Here is an 18,828-nt window from a genome sequence, read left to right as displayed (position 1 = left end):
GCCACAAAGGCTCAGAAACAATGCTCAGGTGGGCCGTGGCATTTAAATGATGCCCAATTGGCACTAAGGGGCCGAAAGTGTGCCAAGAAAACATCCCCACACCATTACACCACCACCACCAGCCTGCACAGTGGTAACAAGGCATGATGGATCCATGTTCTCATTCTGTTTACGCCAAATCCTGACTCTTCCATCTTGAATGTCTCAACAGAAATCGAGACTCATCAGACCAGGCAACATTTTTCCAGTCTTCAACTGTCCAATTTTGGTGAGCTCTTGCAAATTGTAGCCTCTTTTTCCTATTTGTAGTGGAGATGAGTGGTACCCGGTGGGGTCTTCTGCTGTTGTAGCCCATCCGCCTCAAGGTTGTGTGTGTTGTGGCTTCACAAATGCTTTGCTGCATACCTCGGTTGTAACGAGTGGTTATTTCATTCAAAGTTGCTCTTCTATCAGCTTGAATCTTTTCTCTTCTGCACTTCTAGCATCAACAAGGCATTTTCGCCCACAGGACTGCCGATTTTGGTTGACTGAGCAGATTGTGAAATACTCAGACCGGCGCGGCTGGCACCAACAATCATGCCATGCTCAAAAATTGCTCAAATCACATTTCTTTCCCATTCTGATATTCAGTTTGGAGTTCAGGAGATTGTGAATCCACACCCCTAAATGTAGGGTTGGGTATCGAGAATCGAGTATCGATTGGAACCGAGACTAACTTTTCGTTTTTCCCGGAATCGTTCAAAAGTAAAAATTTCGATTCCTAGTTTCGATATTCACAGTCCGCCGAGCGGAAGAAGAAACCGCTGAACAACACCAACGAAGAAGCGTCTACCAGAAGTGTTGGCATAACCACGCGAGTCGAACATGAGTAGCTTACGTCGACGATCCAAAGTGTGGCTTCACTTTTCTAAAAATAACGAAATCTCGGCAAAATGCAAAATTTGTGACAAAAGGAGTATTTTTACCGAAGGAGTATTTCCTTCAGAAAGGATTATTTCCTTCAGAAAGGCCGTTGGTTAGCAAGGTTAGCTAAACTTTTTTGACCCTGCCTCTTAAAAGAATCGGAATCGAGAATCGTTAGGAACCGGAATCGAAACAAGGAATCGGAATCGGAATCGGAATCAGAATCGTTCAAATTCAAACGATACCCAACCCTACCTAAATGCCTTGAAGCAACTGCCATGTGATTGGTTGATTAGATAATTGCATTAATGAGAAATATAGGTGTTCCTAATAATCGCTTAGGTGTATTTGTAAAGTTGATTTCTGATCCATCGCACCAACCTGCAAACATTAAGGTGTGAGAAGGGTGTTTATTTTATTGATTACTAATAGTAGCTGATTTATTTTAAATTAAAATATTTAAAATAAAAATAATTCAAATGTATTATTTATTTAATATAATTTAATGAATGAATGTTATTTATTTCAAATGTATTCATTCATTAAATCTCTTAAGTAATTCATCTTAAAAGGCGCCAATTAAAAATGAAATAAAAATCATGGGGTTATTTTAAGTGTGCAACATGTTCATCCTTGTTAAATTCAAGCGGATGGAGATAAAGAGGATGTTGATCTGAGATGACAGTGATGAGCTATACACACATGGATGCACTCATACTGACAACACACACACTCATAGTGGTATTCTGAGACCGGTCTCTTCATCTACCCTCTATTGGCTGCAGCAGAGAATGAGAGAGTGAGTGAACCTGGGAGGGGCCGTGTGATGAAGGGAAGGGAGGCTGAGAGAAAGGAAACAGCAGTGCATTAAGGCAGGGAGGGGTGCATGAGGAACACCGAGCAAGAGAGGAGCGATTCAGCCGAGGAGAGAGGGGACTCCAGACTGGATGGGCCCAGCGGTGCCTTGATGGAGCATGGGTCAGGTTTTAGGGTTCTCCCACTGCAGTAAGTCCTTCTTTTATTCCCTTTGTCTGTGTATTTCTCTCCGTACGGTATAGCTGTTGCTTTGTGTCTGATGCATCATCTTGGTTGTGTGTTTGCTTTAGCACTCATTCACCTGTGTGTGTTTTGCTGGATTCTGCTGATGTTGCAGTGTGCACTAGCTCTGTGCATGTGTACGCAGCATCTGCATGACACTTGTGCTGTTTACAAATGCTTTTTGAGGGATGAACTATGGGGGGATATGGAATATTGTTGTTGTTGGTAATAATCTGGCGCAATTTGGTGTTTTGTCTAATTTGCATTCAGTTTTTGTTGTTTACACGAACATACTGTGTGATTACAGCAAATTATATTGTAGCTACACTGATTTTTTTATATATATATATCTGGATTATCATATATATTGGATATGTGAAGGGAATTGGTGAATTTTCTAAAATTTGTGAAACAAAAATACAATATTATGGTTAAATATAATCAAAGCTAAGAAGATAAATGTAAACTAATCACAAATTGAATTTTTTTTAAATATACTTTGACTCAATAAATGGCTCTGCAATATAAGCATCACAATAAAGTATGTACATATATTTAATGTGACACTAGTTTTTTTTATAGACCAGGCATCCAATGCAACTTATTTTTGTAAAGAAGAGAGCTGACAAAGGAAACCTCTCACTTTGTGATCTGAACAAAGCCAAGTTGCTTGGTTTGTTTCATTCATCCCAATATGAAATGAAAGCTCAGAGGCTTTTATCCCAGGTCTCTTTTATGGATGGCCATAATATTCAAATAGACATGAGCTGACTTAGCCTGTTTAACTTTGCAATATATTGTCTGCACAGTTAAAGGAAAGGTCTGTCTGACCAACATGAAAAGCCAACATACTTTGCTTTGGCCTTACAATAAATCTATTTAACAGCACAATTCAAGTAAGAAACAATACAGAAACTCAATAATGTAAAAAATATCTAGCAAATAATAAGCAAAATAGCTTGAGCACGGTTCAGCATGAGAAGAAAGATTACAAACCGTTCCCGGCTCGTATTAGTGACGTGGATGTTTAGTGATGTGATGATGGTTTTCTATCAATACTATGGGACAGTATTTTTTACGTTCCTTTGTTGTCTTTGAAGTACTTTGCGCTAGCTAATTAAAGCTATTTAGTCTGGGAACTTTTACCTTTATATTTGATGTAATCATCTTATATCCACCTTGTTTTTCACTGTGGAAGTAATCTATTTCCTAAATGTGCGAGACTTCCAATTAATTCGCCACAATAGGTGAATAACTAGAAGAATATGGTTATTTCCACTAACAAATATGCTAACAAATTCCAGTTAGCAATATCAAGCAGCATAACAAGCTGTTTTTGTACAGATAAAATAAATGGCACCAGAAGCCTTGCATAAGGTAAAAACGGTTACATCTGTAATTTAATTAAAATATTTTTTAAAGTTTCAGATATCAGAGAATAGCATATCACATGGTGGGATACGTCAAGGTATAAGCTATTTTAATACACTTTCATTTATATCAATACTTATATATATATATATATATATATATATATTACAGCAATTCAACATAAATAAGTAGCTTAGGCTATATGTGATAGTAGCTCTACGTGAACTTTACTATTTTAATTAATAGTATGATGTGCAATTTTTACATACTGTAGCACATTCATGGGACCATGATCAGCCATATTTTTTAAGCCCTTTTTTATTGTTTCTGTATTTAGCGGAAATGCTTACTTCAAAATGCTACAAACTTTTCCGCGTTCTTTGCTGTCCAGCAAAATTATGCATATGTATATGTTATCTTTATAAGGAAAAAAATTGACAAGTGGTTGCCTTAATGTGGAATACAGAAAACCTTATTTTTAGCGACACCAGTGGTCGTTAAGTGAACTGCAGCCAGCAACTTATCACTCGCCCAGACAGCTGGGTTTTTTTTTTCGTTCTTTGTTTAGAAGTATAAAGACTTTGACAATACCTTCCATGTCAATAACAAAAAATAAACACTCACATAAAAATGACAGCGGTGAGATAATATCAGATATTAAAGCAATTAAGTGATGTTGATATGTTTGCAACAGCTCTGCAGTTCGACTGATCACGTCGACTGATGATGAGGGTACACTGTTTTTATAGTTTGATTAGGGCTATATTTGAGACTGTATAGTCTATAGATCTGGCTATGTGAGACTATATTTCAAATGAATGCCTTTTCTTTGCATAATACATTGAAATTACAGCACAGAATAGCTCGTTTGGCATTACCCTGGACAATGTAAGCATTCATAGAACGGAAGAAATGCTTTCGAGAGCATGCGTAAACTTAACATTTTGATTTTCCAGGCAAAAACGTCACAAATACTTCACAAAAAGTTTGTCTACTGGCTTTCACAGACAACCTAGGTCTCTGACTTTAAGTTTTGTTACAAGTTGTTCACACATTGGCAATAAAAAAAAAGTGATTAATACATGAAAAATACATATAGCCCCTTTAAATTGAGCATCATACATTGCTCTCTCGTTTCAGAGGAATTCGGAACAGTGAACTCAACACCTGACTCCACTCCTTCCTGCTCAGATGGTAATATTTTCATATACAGTATATATTTAAATATATGAGTGCTTTAGTTATCTTTGCATGTGTTCCTGATATCCACATAGCCCCTGATAACCCTTGAGGCTATTGTATACTATCATAAACACACACCATTTTTGCTCAGGTGGAAATGAGGAGTCTGACTTCCCAGAACTGCAGACAGCCAGGGAATGGTCAGACGACGAAGAAGGACTCGAGGATGATGACGCATGTCTCAGCAGCTCATCCATATGGGGAACGCCGCGTCAGAACTCCTTTGAGCTCACCTTCTCCTACATTGCCTTCTCCGAGAGCGATGGCTCATCGCGGAGAGACTCGGGGCGCCGCAGGACTGGGGGGAGGGGCAGCCGTGGTTCACTGCACCGCACGGATACTCTGGAGACCCAGGTACTTCCAGACTCCCCTGCTGTGGAGTGGGACCCTCATGACTACTTGACTGAGGGAGATGTGGAGGAGGAGGGCCTGACGTGGACACTAGAGCCTCGGAGTCACAGGGTGGAGGAGTTTCAGGATAAAGACACAGGGACATGGGAACCAACGGAGGAGATCTCAGGCATCCAAACACACAATGAAACATGCAGTCATCAAAATGAGCAAATGACAGGTGCTCATAAAAATTACCATTGTGTGCAAATAACAACAAACGTGTGTCTGCATGTGAATGTAACGGATGTAGGCCAGTAAGAGCTGTGCATGTAAACCTCACTCCCCTGGCCTCAAGATGTGCTAGCGGCTGATGCTAATAGCTAATAGCTAATTTTTGTCAGCGTGCCCACCTACCATGTTGGAGACTACTGTTCGAATCCTGCTCGGAGCGGCTCGAGTAGAACCGCTTATATTTGGTGCCGTGACCCGGATGGGAGTGAGGTTTGGAAATTGAGTGTAACGTAGACCAGTATTAGCTGTGCATGTATTAACTCACTCCCCTGACCTCAAAACGGTGCGAGCGACTGACCCTGGCAGCTGCTGTCTTTAGCGTCCTTGTTTGCGTACCTGCCTGCCACGCCGGTTCGTGTCCCACTCGGAGTGGCTCGAGTAGGACCGGTGGGCTCTTTTGTCTTTGGCCAGTAAGAAAACACTCAGAAAACCCTAGTAATCATATAGCAATATGGTAAACCCCCCTCAAAATGCTTTAGAAACAGCATAGCAATGACCTAGCAACTTCTGCCAATATCCTAGAATCATGGTGGTGTTTTGCATGGTTATATGCCACTAAAATGAAACAATTAATGTAAAGTAGACTTTATGTCTGTCAGCTGATTTTTGGCACATAAGTAATTGTTATATTAATATATATTGTTATTGTTATATTAATATATATATATATATATATATTGATATAATAATAGGGGATTATCACGCTTCCGGTTTTCATGGGCGGGATTTGTCAACTTTGTGCAAGTCCACTTCTGACGCAGTGGCTGAGACGAAGGCTATATATGTCACTGCTCTGTTCCACTTTGTAAATCTAACCAACAACGCCAACCCTACGTAAGTTTTCATGGATTCCCGACTGAATTGAGTATAAGGAAGAACTGGATTAAACCTTTAAAATAAAACAAGGTAGCACGTTTGTTTTCAGCCGGCACTTTAGTGAATCAGACTAATTTACCAGGGATGCCATATAAATAAACTTAGTGTAGTCCGTCATCAGTTCGCCAGCGAGATCGGTGATTCAACGGAAGTGGCAGTGCACAAAGATCACTGAATCCGGAAGTCCTACGTATCAGCGTGATAATCCCCTATTGTTATATATATATATATATATACAGTATATATAGTCAAATAATAATAATAATAATAATAATAATAATAATAACTAAAAATATTTATATATTACAAATTATTCACAATGGTAAAAGCATAAAACAGTATATATATATATATATATATATAGTCTTTTTTTGTTTAATATTAACCTTTTGCTATGAATCAGTGTGTCACACATATAATCTCATGGTGATTCATTGTGGATTATTTCGGCAGTACCACAACTTCATGGGTCAGACCCTTCTGTTGCCACGGAAACCACAGCCGCCCTACAGATGGTGGACCCATCACATACAACGCCTCCTGCCATTGGACATAACACTCAGGAAGAACAGATCTGTAAGCAGTGGTGCTCTGCTCTCAACTTATCGGAGGGGCCAACAATACGCATCCAGATAGCAGGTTAGACATCTCTATAATCAAATATCTGCTATCCAAGACTGCTTTAACTGTCGTATTCTTTAGAGCCTGGTAGTTTTCTGACAGCACTTCATTAGTTAATATGTAAAACAGATTAGGTATATGGTTTCTCTTGTTCACAAGCACAGGCTTCCCACATATGAATACAAATGCTCATGATTTATTGGAGAATACTGTTTCCATCTCTATGGTAACACACTCCAGGGGCTGCTGCTATAATGGGCTGATGCTACTGAGTGGATTCCTGGCTAGTCCATCTTCATTATTCCACACAGAAAAAGCAGAGTCATGCTGTTTGTATGTGCTATACCGCTCAGAACCATTATGGTTGGCATGTGCTTTCCGCGTGGCGTTTATAAGGGTGGTGGCAAAATGGATTCTCGTGTGCTGTTCAGTAAATAAATATATTGACTATATAAAGAGACATTTGTGTCATTTCATGAAAATTCATGAAATTGACATCATGTACAACAGATCTTTATGTTCACAATGTCAAGTTACAGTGTAATGCGTAAGCATGCGCTGAGCTCTAAGAAGAGTAGATGCACATTAAAAACATATAAACTGCACAATAGATATATTTATCGAAACAATGAATCTCAAATTAACTACATATGTTTGACTGCAAAAAAAAAAAAAAAAAACATACTGTACAACAGAGAGAATAGTCCAGGCATGCTGAAAACGCATGGTTCTCTGAAGAGCGCATGTACAAAGAAAATATTAATACAAAATTACTGAAAAATAAATCATAAAAAGAAAATGGGAGCTTATAAAAGAGTACAGCTTATAAAACAGCACATACTTATTTACTAGGGGTATAACGGTTCACAAAATACAAAGAATCATATTACATATTATATATAGACGGGGTCTAATATCCATAATTGTCTATTTTAATGGAAAAAAAATAAAAGTGGTTATAGGATGCATTAAGTCTAGTAATGTTAGTTGTTGAGTGTATGTTATAGATTTACATTGGTACATTGTTAATTAGTAAACTTATCTCAGGTAGATGTACAGTATGTACAAAGTATTTGTGAGTATAGTGTATGTGTATCCTCCCACTATGTCAGTTTAACTGCCTCTGTCTTCTTTAATGGGGCGGGCACAATTGTGCAGGTTTATTTTTGGGCCGTTGGGCCAGTGGGGTTGCTGACAGCGCAGGCCCATCCAAAAACAGCTTGAGGGGCTTTCAGAGAAGATCAGGGACATAGACACAGGCCAGAGAGGGATCGGCCCATGAAGACTCCAAAATGACCAGTAAAGGTGAGGGACCAGGAAATATACACACAACTGGTGCTTTCAGAATATGACTGTCAACTTAGAGAATCATTTAAGCTGAGTGCACAGAGACAGGGATGAACTTTTATTCCTGTCTGAACCACATAGCGAAGAGTTAGAAGTTAATCGTGTGCTGTCATTTCAGTCGAGTTTGTTTTTAGGGTTTTTGATTATGTGACCGAGAGATAAGTGTGGTATTTCATCATGATTTTAAAAGTTTGTGAACAAGATGGAGAATGAATGAAAATGGAGTACTCTTGAAGTTTAACAGCCAAGGTTGTGTGTGGATGTGTGTTTTATGTATGCACAGTATGTATTTGATGGGCATGATGGGGTTAATCTATGATAGGTGGGTTGTTATCAGTTTTTATTTACTAACCCTATCCCTATACTTGATTCTGATTAGCTAATTGCAGCTTTCACCTGTCAAATATTTTGTACAACTGCTAAACCTTAACCGTTGAAAGCAAATGATTTTCCTACATAACTGCTGCTTTCTTCAGCTAAAATCAATATATTTATACCACATCTTATGTATTTGTTAAGTAGCTGTGTAATAAGTGGAATAAGTCAGATAGTCATTACAAAAAAAAAAAAAAAAAAAAAAAAAAACTTGTCTGAGTTGCGATTTAGCAATGACCAGCGTTTTTAAACATGCTTTTGTTGATAAAGTTAGTGAGATTTTGAAAATATATATTTAATTCAGTCTAAAAGTACACAGTGTGCTCCTTTTTAGAAAGTAGTTTAGAATGTTATTAGTTTTGCTTTGTTTACAGCCAGCCAGCCTGAGCTGACAAACTTGCTAAAGCTAACCACGTCAAATAAGTCAGTTAGGCCACCTGTCATAACAATAGACAGTTGTCTCTAAAGCTAGGGGCTTCTTACACATTATGTTGATGTTATAAATAGTCCATCCACCTGCTGCTAGGTCCACCATTCAGAGTCGTACAACAGACATGAATGGTATTAGCACTGATGTAATTCTGAATGGGTTAGCCACAGTATTAGCCTGTGAGCTGTTGCTTATAGCTTATATGAGTCTCTTAAGACCAGTATATAGAGAGTTTTCCCAGTGTATAAAACTGACTTTATACGATTGATTAAAAAGTAAAACGTTTACTTTGTGCAGTTCTTGAAGTCCTGAGACGATTTGTGTTGAGTGTTGTCAGCAGGTGCTTTAAGAGACTACTTTAAATTCTTACTTTCTCTTCCTTCCTACACTGACTAAAAATAGCCAAGGTCAGCCCAAAAGACTCCTTGCAGTTTGTCTCCCTGTCATCAATAACTAAAACCTACCCACCCACTTATTTAGCCTTGGCATTTCTATCGTTTCTTACATGAAGTTTTGATTCACATGTATCTACATTGCATCCTTACAGTGCTTTCAAAGCATAACTGTATTGATATTCATCTTTGTAACATTCTGTTTCGGCATTTGTTTAGAAAGTAGAGTTCTAAACAAAGGTTTGGGGGGAGCTACTGTAGTTAATCTAATCTAGCAAATCATTACGCAAGAATTTAGTCTATAAAAAGCTGCTTAACTCACTACTGTGTCACTCCATGTCCTGGCTTATATCTGTCCATTTATTACTAACTTTATTTATTAAGTTATTTAAAACAAAATCTGTATACTTGAAAATATAAGATTCTGTTATGCAAAGGTTTGTCTCCATCCAAAAGTTTCAAATCTCTTATAGAGTGCAACAATCCCATTCATTTTCTCCATTTTTTTTAACTTATAAAACATTAAAGACAGACCTACTATGAGCCACAATGTTAATCAGTGGTATACTATGTACTTGTGTTAAAGTAACCAACCCACATTATTTCAATACATTTTTAAATAATCATGTATAATCAACATTTTAAATTTCTGGTGAAAAACGACATTATCCATACTTTTGCAAAATTATTGAGATGGTCCTCATTGTAGAATACGAAATCCGTTCGTGTCCATTTGGAATCCGAAATCCATTCCGAATTGGTAATCCAATTCATTACATATACCTAAATCTACCTATCTCCGCCCCCTGATCCCTAAACCCACCACTAATCCTACCCATCTCCGCCCCCTGATCCCTAACCCCACCCCTAATCCTACCCATCTCCGCCCCCTGATCCCTAACCCCACCCCTAATCCTACCCATCTCCTCCCCCTGATCCCTAACCCCACCCCTAAACCTACCCATCTCCGCCCCCTGATCCCTGACCCCACCCCTAACACTACCCATCTCCGCCCCCTGATCCTTAACCCCACCCCTAATCCTACCCATCTCCGCCCCCTGATCCCTAACCCCACCCCTAATCCTACCCATCTCCTCCCCCTGATCCCTAACCCCACCCCTAACACTACCCATCTCTGCCCTCTGATCCTTAACCCCACCCCTAACACTACCCATCTCCGCCCCCTGATCCTTAACCCCACCCCTAACACTACCCATCTCCGCCCCCTGATCCCTAACCCCACCCCTAACACTACCCATCTCCGCCCCCTGATCCTTAACCCCACCCCTAATCCTACCCATCTCCACCCCCTGATCCCTAACCCCACCCCTAACACTACCCATCTCCGCCCCCTGATCTCTAACCCCACCCCCAACCCTACCCATCTCCGCCCCCTGATCCTTAACCCCACCCCTAATCCTACCCATCTCTACCCCTTAGATCTGGATCCAACTCCGCCCCCTGTATCTGTGTACTTCAATGAGGTGCTACTGAAATTATTGCCTAATCCCACCAAAACAACACTTTAACACTCCACTCCCATATGCACTCAATATGCATACGTTTTTTTAAAATTAATTGTTATAGTTATATAGTTATATATATCCCTTGGTTTTTTTATTTGGTTGTCATTCGCAATGCTTCATGGGATTGTAGTCCGTTCCCTCTGTTTATTACACAGTCATTGTCTTTTTGTCCAATTTCCACCAATTTTTTTTTTCTACAAACCAATGTTTGTAATTTTGTAATGCACATTGTAGCTGGTAGATTTGGTTCATGGATTATTACTCTTTAAGGAACACTTGAACCATGCGAAGAAGTGGATGAGCACATAAAACCGAGCACATAATTTGCCAAACTAAGACTTGCTTCTGGGACAACATCCTTTGGTCTCTATCATCCGATCAAGGCCCTTTCCCTAAACTAGCCCTAAATGACAGGTTGATAAGAGCGTTGAGCATTAAGCCTAACCTTAAATGGTGGAAATGTTTCAGGGCCAACAAGGATGTTAATCCAAAAGCATGTTCTACTTGGCTAAATCACATTAAGCTTCCCATGGATTTTATTAGAGGTGCTCACAAAACCCCAATCCTTAGTATTTATCTTTGACACGTCCCACATTGTTTGTGATCCAGACGTGAATGTTACCTCTAATCATGTGGCTTGTTGAGGAGAGGCATGCTATTATGTTTCTAAGTGACATTGAAGGCGTACATTGGAGTATTTTGGGATCACCGGAGGAGTAAAATGTCAGAGACGTACAACCACCCACGGCACCCTGGCATCCACTCAGATCTAGTTTAATCTGCTTTTGTTTGTCAACCACAGACTTCAGGAAACCATTAGACTTGTAGTTTTAAACCCTAAACCTTTTTCTACCTCCATGTAGTAATGGACCTGATCTACTGGAAGGATATGGAGCGGACAGGGATGATATTCACAGGGCTGGTGGTGGGACTGCTGGCTCTGTTCCAGCTGAGCATCATCACTGTGGTGTCCACTCTCTCCCTGGCCATCATCTGCTTCACCATCTCAGTCAGAATCTACTACAAACTGCTGCATGTGCTCCAGCTGGGAGATGGAGCACACCCCTTCCAGTGAGTCTCTTCTCTCTCCTCTTCAGTCTTCAGTTTTTAATTGACTTGATTCAAGATATTTTTGGAACCTGTGTAAATGGACCATGAACAGCGCATTTGGTTGAAGTACAGTATCATGTGGGGGGTCATCTATACCAGTGCCCAAGATGATTTTCTTTATTTAAACATTATATCAAGCAAGGACTCGTCAAGCGATGTGCATTCTCAAGCTAAAACAATATCGTGTAATATGATGGGGTTTAACGGTGCCTTTTGAAAAGTTACAAGGTTGACAGTCTAGTTTAATTTGACATTACAAGCCGTTAGTGTTGGGGGTAAACACATTACAAGTAACGCGAGTTACGTAATCGGATTACTTTTTTCAAATAACTAGTAAAGGAATGCAATACTTTTACAACAAAATATCTGAGGTTATTTTTCAAACGAATAATGCAAGCTGCTTTGTTTTCCCATGTATTGACTGACATCTCTCCTGTCCCATATTGAGGAGAGTATTAGTAAGAGTTAGAGGCGTATGAGTATTCTATAATCTATGAGTAATATATAATATACGAGTAATAATCAGGAGTAAGAGGCAGAGGCGTCCTAAACATAAAGGTTAGTGTAGTTCTAGACTAAATGTGAGCATGTTATTACTCGTCTAATCAAATTCAGTTTTCCTCAAAATTAGGGCTGCACTATTAATCGCAATTTCCATGTAATCGCGAGTAGTTCACTTGTAAAAAACTTTTGCTGATAATTTACTCACCCCCATGTCATTCAAAATGTCCACGTCTTTCATTCTTCAGTCGAAAAGAAATTAAGGTTTTTGATGAAAACATTCCAGGATTTTCTCCATATAATGGACTTCAATGGGAACCAAACGGTTCAAGGTCCAAATGAGAGTTTCGGTGCAGCTTCAAAGGGCTTTAAACGACACCAGACGATGAATAAGGGTCTTATCTAGGACCCTTCGAGTCATGACTCGAAAAAAGATTTGTTCATTTTGATGAACCAGTTTGAACAGGAGAGTCACAAACGCTCATCTCAGAACAGAGTAAGGCGAGCATTTGTGCTTATAAAACGTAAAGTTGTTTTATTTATTTTATAAGTAAGCGATCGTTTCGCTTGATAAGACCCTTATTCATCATCTGGTGTCATTTAAAGACATTTGAAGCTGCACTGAAACTTTTATTTGGACCTTGAACCATTTGGTTCCCATTGAAGTCCATTATATGGAGAAAATCCTGGAATGTTTTCATCAAAAACCTTAATTTCTTTTCAACCGAAGAAAGAAAGACGTGGACATCTTGGATGACATGGGGGTGAGTAAATTATCAGCAAAAGTTTTTTTAAAAGTGAACTACTCCTTTAAACCGATTAGGCTTATCGCGATTTTGAAATCGTAAATGCGGTGATTAAAATCAAAATCACTTAATAACGACAGTTGAGAGCATCCTTCTGAGATGATGTAGCTTCTTACACAGAATAAGGCAGTCGTGTGTTTATTAGTCATTAGTCACGCATCACAGAAGAATACTGTAATTATTTTTTGAAACTCAAAAATATGTCCACCACAGTGCAATTTCCATCACCTTTCATATACGAAGAGTTCAGACGCAAAAGCCTCTAAGTGCCATTTGAAATTTTTATCAAGCTTGTATATTTAAGTTCAGTGATTTCACTTAATTATCATTGCCATTTAAGTGAAATCACTGAACTTAAATATACAAGTTTGATAAAAATCATCATTAAAGAAGAAAATTTCAAATGGCATTTAGAGGCTTTTGCATCTGAACTCTTCATACATATTACATATTACTGATAAATTAAATGAATGAACTAATAATGAGAGTGTGAAATGATAATTTTCATTGGGACAAAATAGCAACTTTTGATTTTGAAGAAGAAACTATGGGCTCTACTTTGGACAAATGCATCATTTAATAACTACATCTGTGTGTGCTGCAGGTCATATCTAGACTTGGACATCGGTTTAAGTGGGGAAGAAGCTCAACATTACGTGCAGAGGGCCATTGTGCTGTCCTGCTCGGCCGTGGACACACTGAGGAACCTTATCTTTGTGGGAAACCTGTTCAACTCACTCAAGGTACGGCCTGGGAATTGATGGTCTTGTATAAAAGTCTTCTGTCTATATCCTGAATCTGTGTGATGCAACAATGATATTCCACATTCTTGACAAAAAGTCATCGCTCTCTTAGAAATTTTCTCTCTGTGACAGAACATCCCTCTTTCAGAAAGATTCACGTTTCTAGTTGTGTGCTCTGTAGTGCCTGTCATAAGAGATTCTTTTCATATCTTCAATTGTCCGCTTGCATTTATTTAATTTTCATTTCATCTTTTTTTGGTCTCATCTTATATTCAGTACCTGAAGGTGACTTAATTTTTTTTCATCCTCCTGAGAAAACCCTTAGAAACACATTTCAATGAGAAATGCCATTTTTTATTTTATCATATTTCATAGGAATGTGTGTGGGGTTACTTTTTACATTATTGACCTGTAGAGATGTTTTTTTCCCCAATAGGAATAAACCCCCCCCCCCCAAAAAAAAAAGAAATTTATATGAAAAGTAAAAAACTAATTATACATCAAATACTAATTATGATTACAAAATAGCATTCTTTTTCCATGAAGTTCATAAATTTAAATATGTTGTCATGACAACTGTCACAATTAAAAAGGTCGTCTACAGAGGACAGAAATGAACGTTCATTATGTCAGGCCTCTCAGCTGTGCACTGTCACTCTAAATACACTCAAGACTTACACATGAAAATCTTCTGACAGTGTTTGGGGTGTATTTCAGGCGCGTGTGGCCTTTATCTTGACATGAAGTGTCTCCTGGACATTATGGCACAGAATACATGATAATATTCTGCATTTTGAGAGAAAATTATGGATTATAAATTGCTTTGAGTTTTACGCCTGAAGACTATTTTGCTACAGCAAAGCGAAGCATTAAACATGAAATAAAGTAAATCTGTTGAGTTCTGTACAGTAACCCTGATGTGGATATCATATCTCTTATATTAAAGTGTTGGAAGAATTTGATGAGTAATGTTTGAGATCTTTGACATTTGAATGCAGACTTTAATATTTCGCCAATATGGGCGCAGTTTGAGACAATGTTGAGATCTCTTCTGATTCTAGCAGAGACACATATGAGATTATGTGGGTCTTTTGCTCAGGTGAAAACTAAAATAAAAGCTGGATGTCCACATTTAAAGGGTTACTTCACTTTGAAATTAATTTTTGATATGTTTTAGCTTACCTCAAGGGTATCCAAGATGTAGGCGTCTTTGTTTCCGCAGTATTTTGATATTTTTAGGTCAAACCGTTGTTGTCTGTCAGTCATATAATGGAGGTATATGGGGTCCACCTCAAAGAGCATGCACAGGGAAGTCCAAATTAAACATGATTTAATGACTCGTAAATGTAAGTACACATTGATGGCCTAAGACACTAAACAGTATTTTTTAAGTCTGATTTTCATGTTATTTTCTTATTTTCTATTACAATTTAATCATAAATCATTGATTTAGTTTATATTGGAGGACCAGTCCTGTAAAAGTGACCTAACTTTGTCTTATAAACACGTCTAAACTGATAAATTAGACAGCTTAGGACTGCAGAGTCTTCAGCTGAAACTCTTTAACAGTCCTCAAGTTTCGGGGTGTCACAGGATGACCTGTTCGGTATGTGACATGGGACACGTGTGGTCTTATGTAGAGTGAGACGAGAGGATGCAAGAGGGTCTTGTCCTGAGTGCGGTTTCCAGTTTCAGACTTGGTGACTAGTACTCCTGACTGAGAGATATAAGAGGAAACCTTTTCTCTAGGGGCCAGAAGCGTAGTGTTGGATAACAGTTTCACAATCATCATCACATCTTGCAGTGGATGCATGTTTTGAATGCTGAGGTGGCTTGTAGAATCAGATTTGTACACACAAACATTTAGGAATTGAGTAATAAAATGTTTGTTGTTATCCCCAGTTCTTGTTGCTGATGTATCTGGTCACGTTCCTGGGAAGCCTCTGCAATGGCCTTACCTTGCTCATCATCGGTATGATGTCCATGTTTTTAACTTGTTTCCAACTTTACTTGACAACTTTTATAGTAGTTATGCTGTGTAGCTTGCAGTCAGCAGACTCAAAAACATTTGAACACTTTTGTATTACATTACATAAAGTATGAAGTATGAACCTTCCACTAAAGTGGAAAAATGACTGTCCATGCCTTTTCATTGCTAATTTTTCCTCTGTCTTTAGTAAGTCCTGAGTAGTTTTTTAATGCCAAAAGAGGGTCTGTATATCCTTTTTTAAAACATGTACAAACATTGAAATATTAGCGCTCAAAAGGCACTGAAATTTTTTGTGGCTGACCCTTTCAGATGCAAAATGTATGGGAGGAGAGAATTTAAATGACTCATGTGAGGTGATTTACTAAGCTTTGATCTAGTCAATTGTATTTGTGCCATTAGTTCCTATCCCAGACGTTAATTTCTTGGTAGATTGTGTTGGTCATTCACTCACAGAACTTTCCACACCCATTTTTTGCCATGTTTAGCAAATCTGGACCGAAATATGTTTTGAGGTCACACTGTCTTGTAATTTGGAATATAGTTGGGCATATACAGTATTAGTGGTGCTTTATGAGAAGTTAATGGTAAATGCTTTTCTAACTAGTTCTCTTGTCATCATGTGGTGTCCAGGTGTGATTGCTGTCTTCTCTGTCCCTCTGTTTTACACAAGGCACCAGGTAACACAATCTCTGTGTTCTGTATCTCTGTATCTACAACAACAGTGGCATCTCATGCATATTCATGTGTTCTCTATATACTTCTTATTCTAATAAGCCCGTATATAATTCTGTATATCCACCTTTTACCTGAGCAAGAAACTTTTTGAAAATTATTAAAAATTCGAATGAGCGCACAAGCTCATTTGTGCACTGTTGTTGACTGCCACAACACAACAATAAACTGAAGAATTATAAGGAATGATGGTTTATGTGCAAAGATATGGAAATAAAAAAAATATATATTGACTTCTAAAGACACTTTTTGCAACGTTTATTAATATAGTGGATAGGCCTTTCACAATCATGAATTTGTGTTGAAGATTACCAGTAATTGTCATACAAGTAATTTGTGAATAATAGTTTTATTCTGGTTTGTTCATGTGACCTAAAGTTTTTTGTTTTAAATTTACTTTAATGCTGTGAATACATATATATATAAAATAATATAATATAATATGATATAATATAATAAAATTTAATAAAATATATAATTTAATAATATAATATAATATAATATAATATAATATTATATTATATTATATAATATAATATGGATTTTATGTTTTTTAAATAATTTCATTCTGGTTTGTTCATGTTACCTAAAGTTTTTTGTTTTAAATGTACTTTAATGCTGTGAAAATGTATATAAAACAATATAATAAAAGTTGATATAATATAATAAAAGTTGATATAATAAAGTTTAATATAATATAATATAATATAATAAGGATTTAATGTGTTTTTAAATTATTTCATTCTGGTTTGTTACCTAAGTTTTTTTTTTTTTTTTTTTTTTTTTTACTTGAAATTGTATATAATATAAAAATACAAAATAAGATAGGCCCACATAATTTACTTTAATCCTGGGAAAATGTATGTAATATAATGAAATGATCTTTTTATAATTGATTGACAGTCCTAGTGTTAACACATCTATTGCATCTCATGTCAATCTCTTCTTTTTCAGGACAAAGTGGACAGCTGCATTGTAGCAGTATTAGCCCGTGTTGACAACATAAAGGACTTGTGAGTATAGCGCCATCTACTGTGAACAGTAATAAACGTATTACTTTAAAATCAGTGCTTCAATGAGTCTCATGATATTTGCACTCTAAAAAATGCTGGGTCGGTTTAACCCAATTTTGGCTCAAATATGGACAAACCCAAACGTGTGGTTAAAATGTCATTTAAAAATTTAACCCAAAGGCTGGGTTTGTCCATATTTGACCCAAATTTGAGTTAAAACAACCCACCATTTTAAGAGTGTGTGTAGTTTATTGGTTTATTTCCATAAACCATTGAATAAACAAACACTGGTTCTCTAAAATCTTTGATAGAGCACAAATGAGACTATACAGTTGTATTTTTGTCTGTTGAACAGCCTTCATCGCCTGGCCCAGGGTGGCGGACCACCCCTGGATCCCACCCCTGGTGGAGCTAAACCCAAAGCCCATTGAGACATCTCACTGAGGAGGAGGAACTGCACGCCGTCACTCAAAAATGTCTTAATTAGCAATTTGTGCTCAGAGTCCCGCCTCTGCAGCAGTGGGGGAGGGGCTAATGACACCGGCCTTATACGCTTTAAGGAGGGAGGACCATGCAAAGAACAATCTTGGATGAAAATGGAATCAAAGGCTTTGGAATTTTAAGAAGTTAAAGACATGTTTTCATTTCCACATTTCAGTTTGAGTGTGAGTGTATGAATGAAAGAAACACAGATCGCTAAGATACTTGAGCCACCCATTCAATAACAGAAAGTTATCTGAACAAACATGGATGACTTCAGTGAAGTAACAGCAGTGAAAATGTCAATCAGAGATTTTCGAATGCAGATTGGCTGCAGTTCGCCTAGCGGGAACATAACGCAGGACCAGTTTCCAGATGGGGTTTTTACTTCTTACAGTCTCAAAATCGCTTTGTGTGTGTATGTGTGGGCAGCTTAACCCTGTTAAAGTACCCAAGAGCTATTAAAACCATAATGTTCTTTTCTTTTCCAATGTTTTGTTTGCTTGGTGTTATTTGAGTGTAAGTTTGATTCCATGTCAAATCACTCTTTCCACTGTCACAGGGTTTGCTGTATTAAAGATACAAAGATGGTGAAACGATATTTAAAGCTACACTGTGTAACTCTTTTAGTTTATTCTCAGCTAAAAACACTTAGTTCTTTCAAAAAATATATGTGCTCATTAATGTACATTTACTTCGTTCAAGTAA

At 37.7% G+C, this 18,828-nt stretch overlaps 1 protein-coding gene across 2 annotated transcripts; it reads left to right on the top strand.

Moving 5' to 3' along the window:
- Window positions 1–1,708: 1,708 nt before the first annotated feature.
- Window positions 1,709–18,721, top strand: rtn2a (reticulon 2a). Of its 2 annotated transcripts, XM_039670625.2 has the most exons (10): window positions 1,709–1,908; window positions 4,453–4,506; window positions 4,646–5,125; window positions 6,508–6,693; window positions 11,609–11,816; window positions 13,767–13,905; window positions 15,808–15,877; window positions 16,526–16,572; window positions 17,582–17,640; window positions 17,996–18,721. In XM_039670625.2, the coding sequence occupies exons 1-10, from the start codon at window positions 1,878–1,880 to the stop codon at window positions 18,069–18,071; spliced, it is 1,350 nt and encodes a 449-aa protein (XP_039526559.2). In that variant the 5' UTR covers window positions 1,709–1,877; the 3' UTR covers window positions 18,072–18,721. The 2 variants fall into 2 exon arrangements, with proteins under 2 accessions (XP_039526559.2, XP_039526560.1); XM_039670626.2 differs by lacking the exons at window positions 1,709–1,908; window positions 4,453–4,506; window positions 4,646–5,125; window positions 6,508–6,693 and adding an exon at window positions 7,839–7,980 and having other exon boundaries at window positions 17,996–18,611.
- Window positions 18,722–18,828: the final 107 nt, after the last annotated feature.

The sequence above is a fragment of the Pimephales promelas genome, chromosome 16 (genome assembly GCF_988280905.1).
Source record: "Pimephales promelas chromosome 16, fPimPro1.hap1.1, whole genome shotgun sequence".
Classification (NCBI taxonomy): Eukaryota; Metazoa; Chordata; class Actinopteri; order Cypriniformes; family Leuciscidae; genus Pimephales; species Pimephales promelas.
The sequence above is the reverse complement of the archived record's forward strand: the minus strand, read 5'-3'. Positions and strand labels throughout refer to the sequence as shown.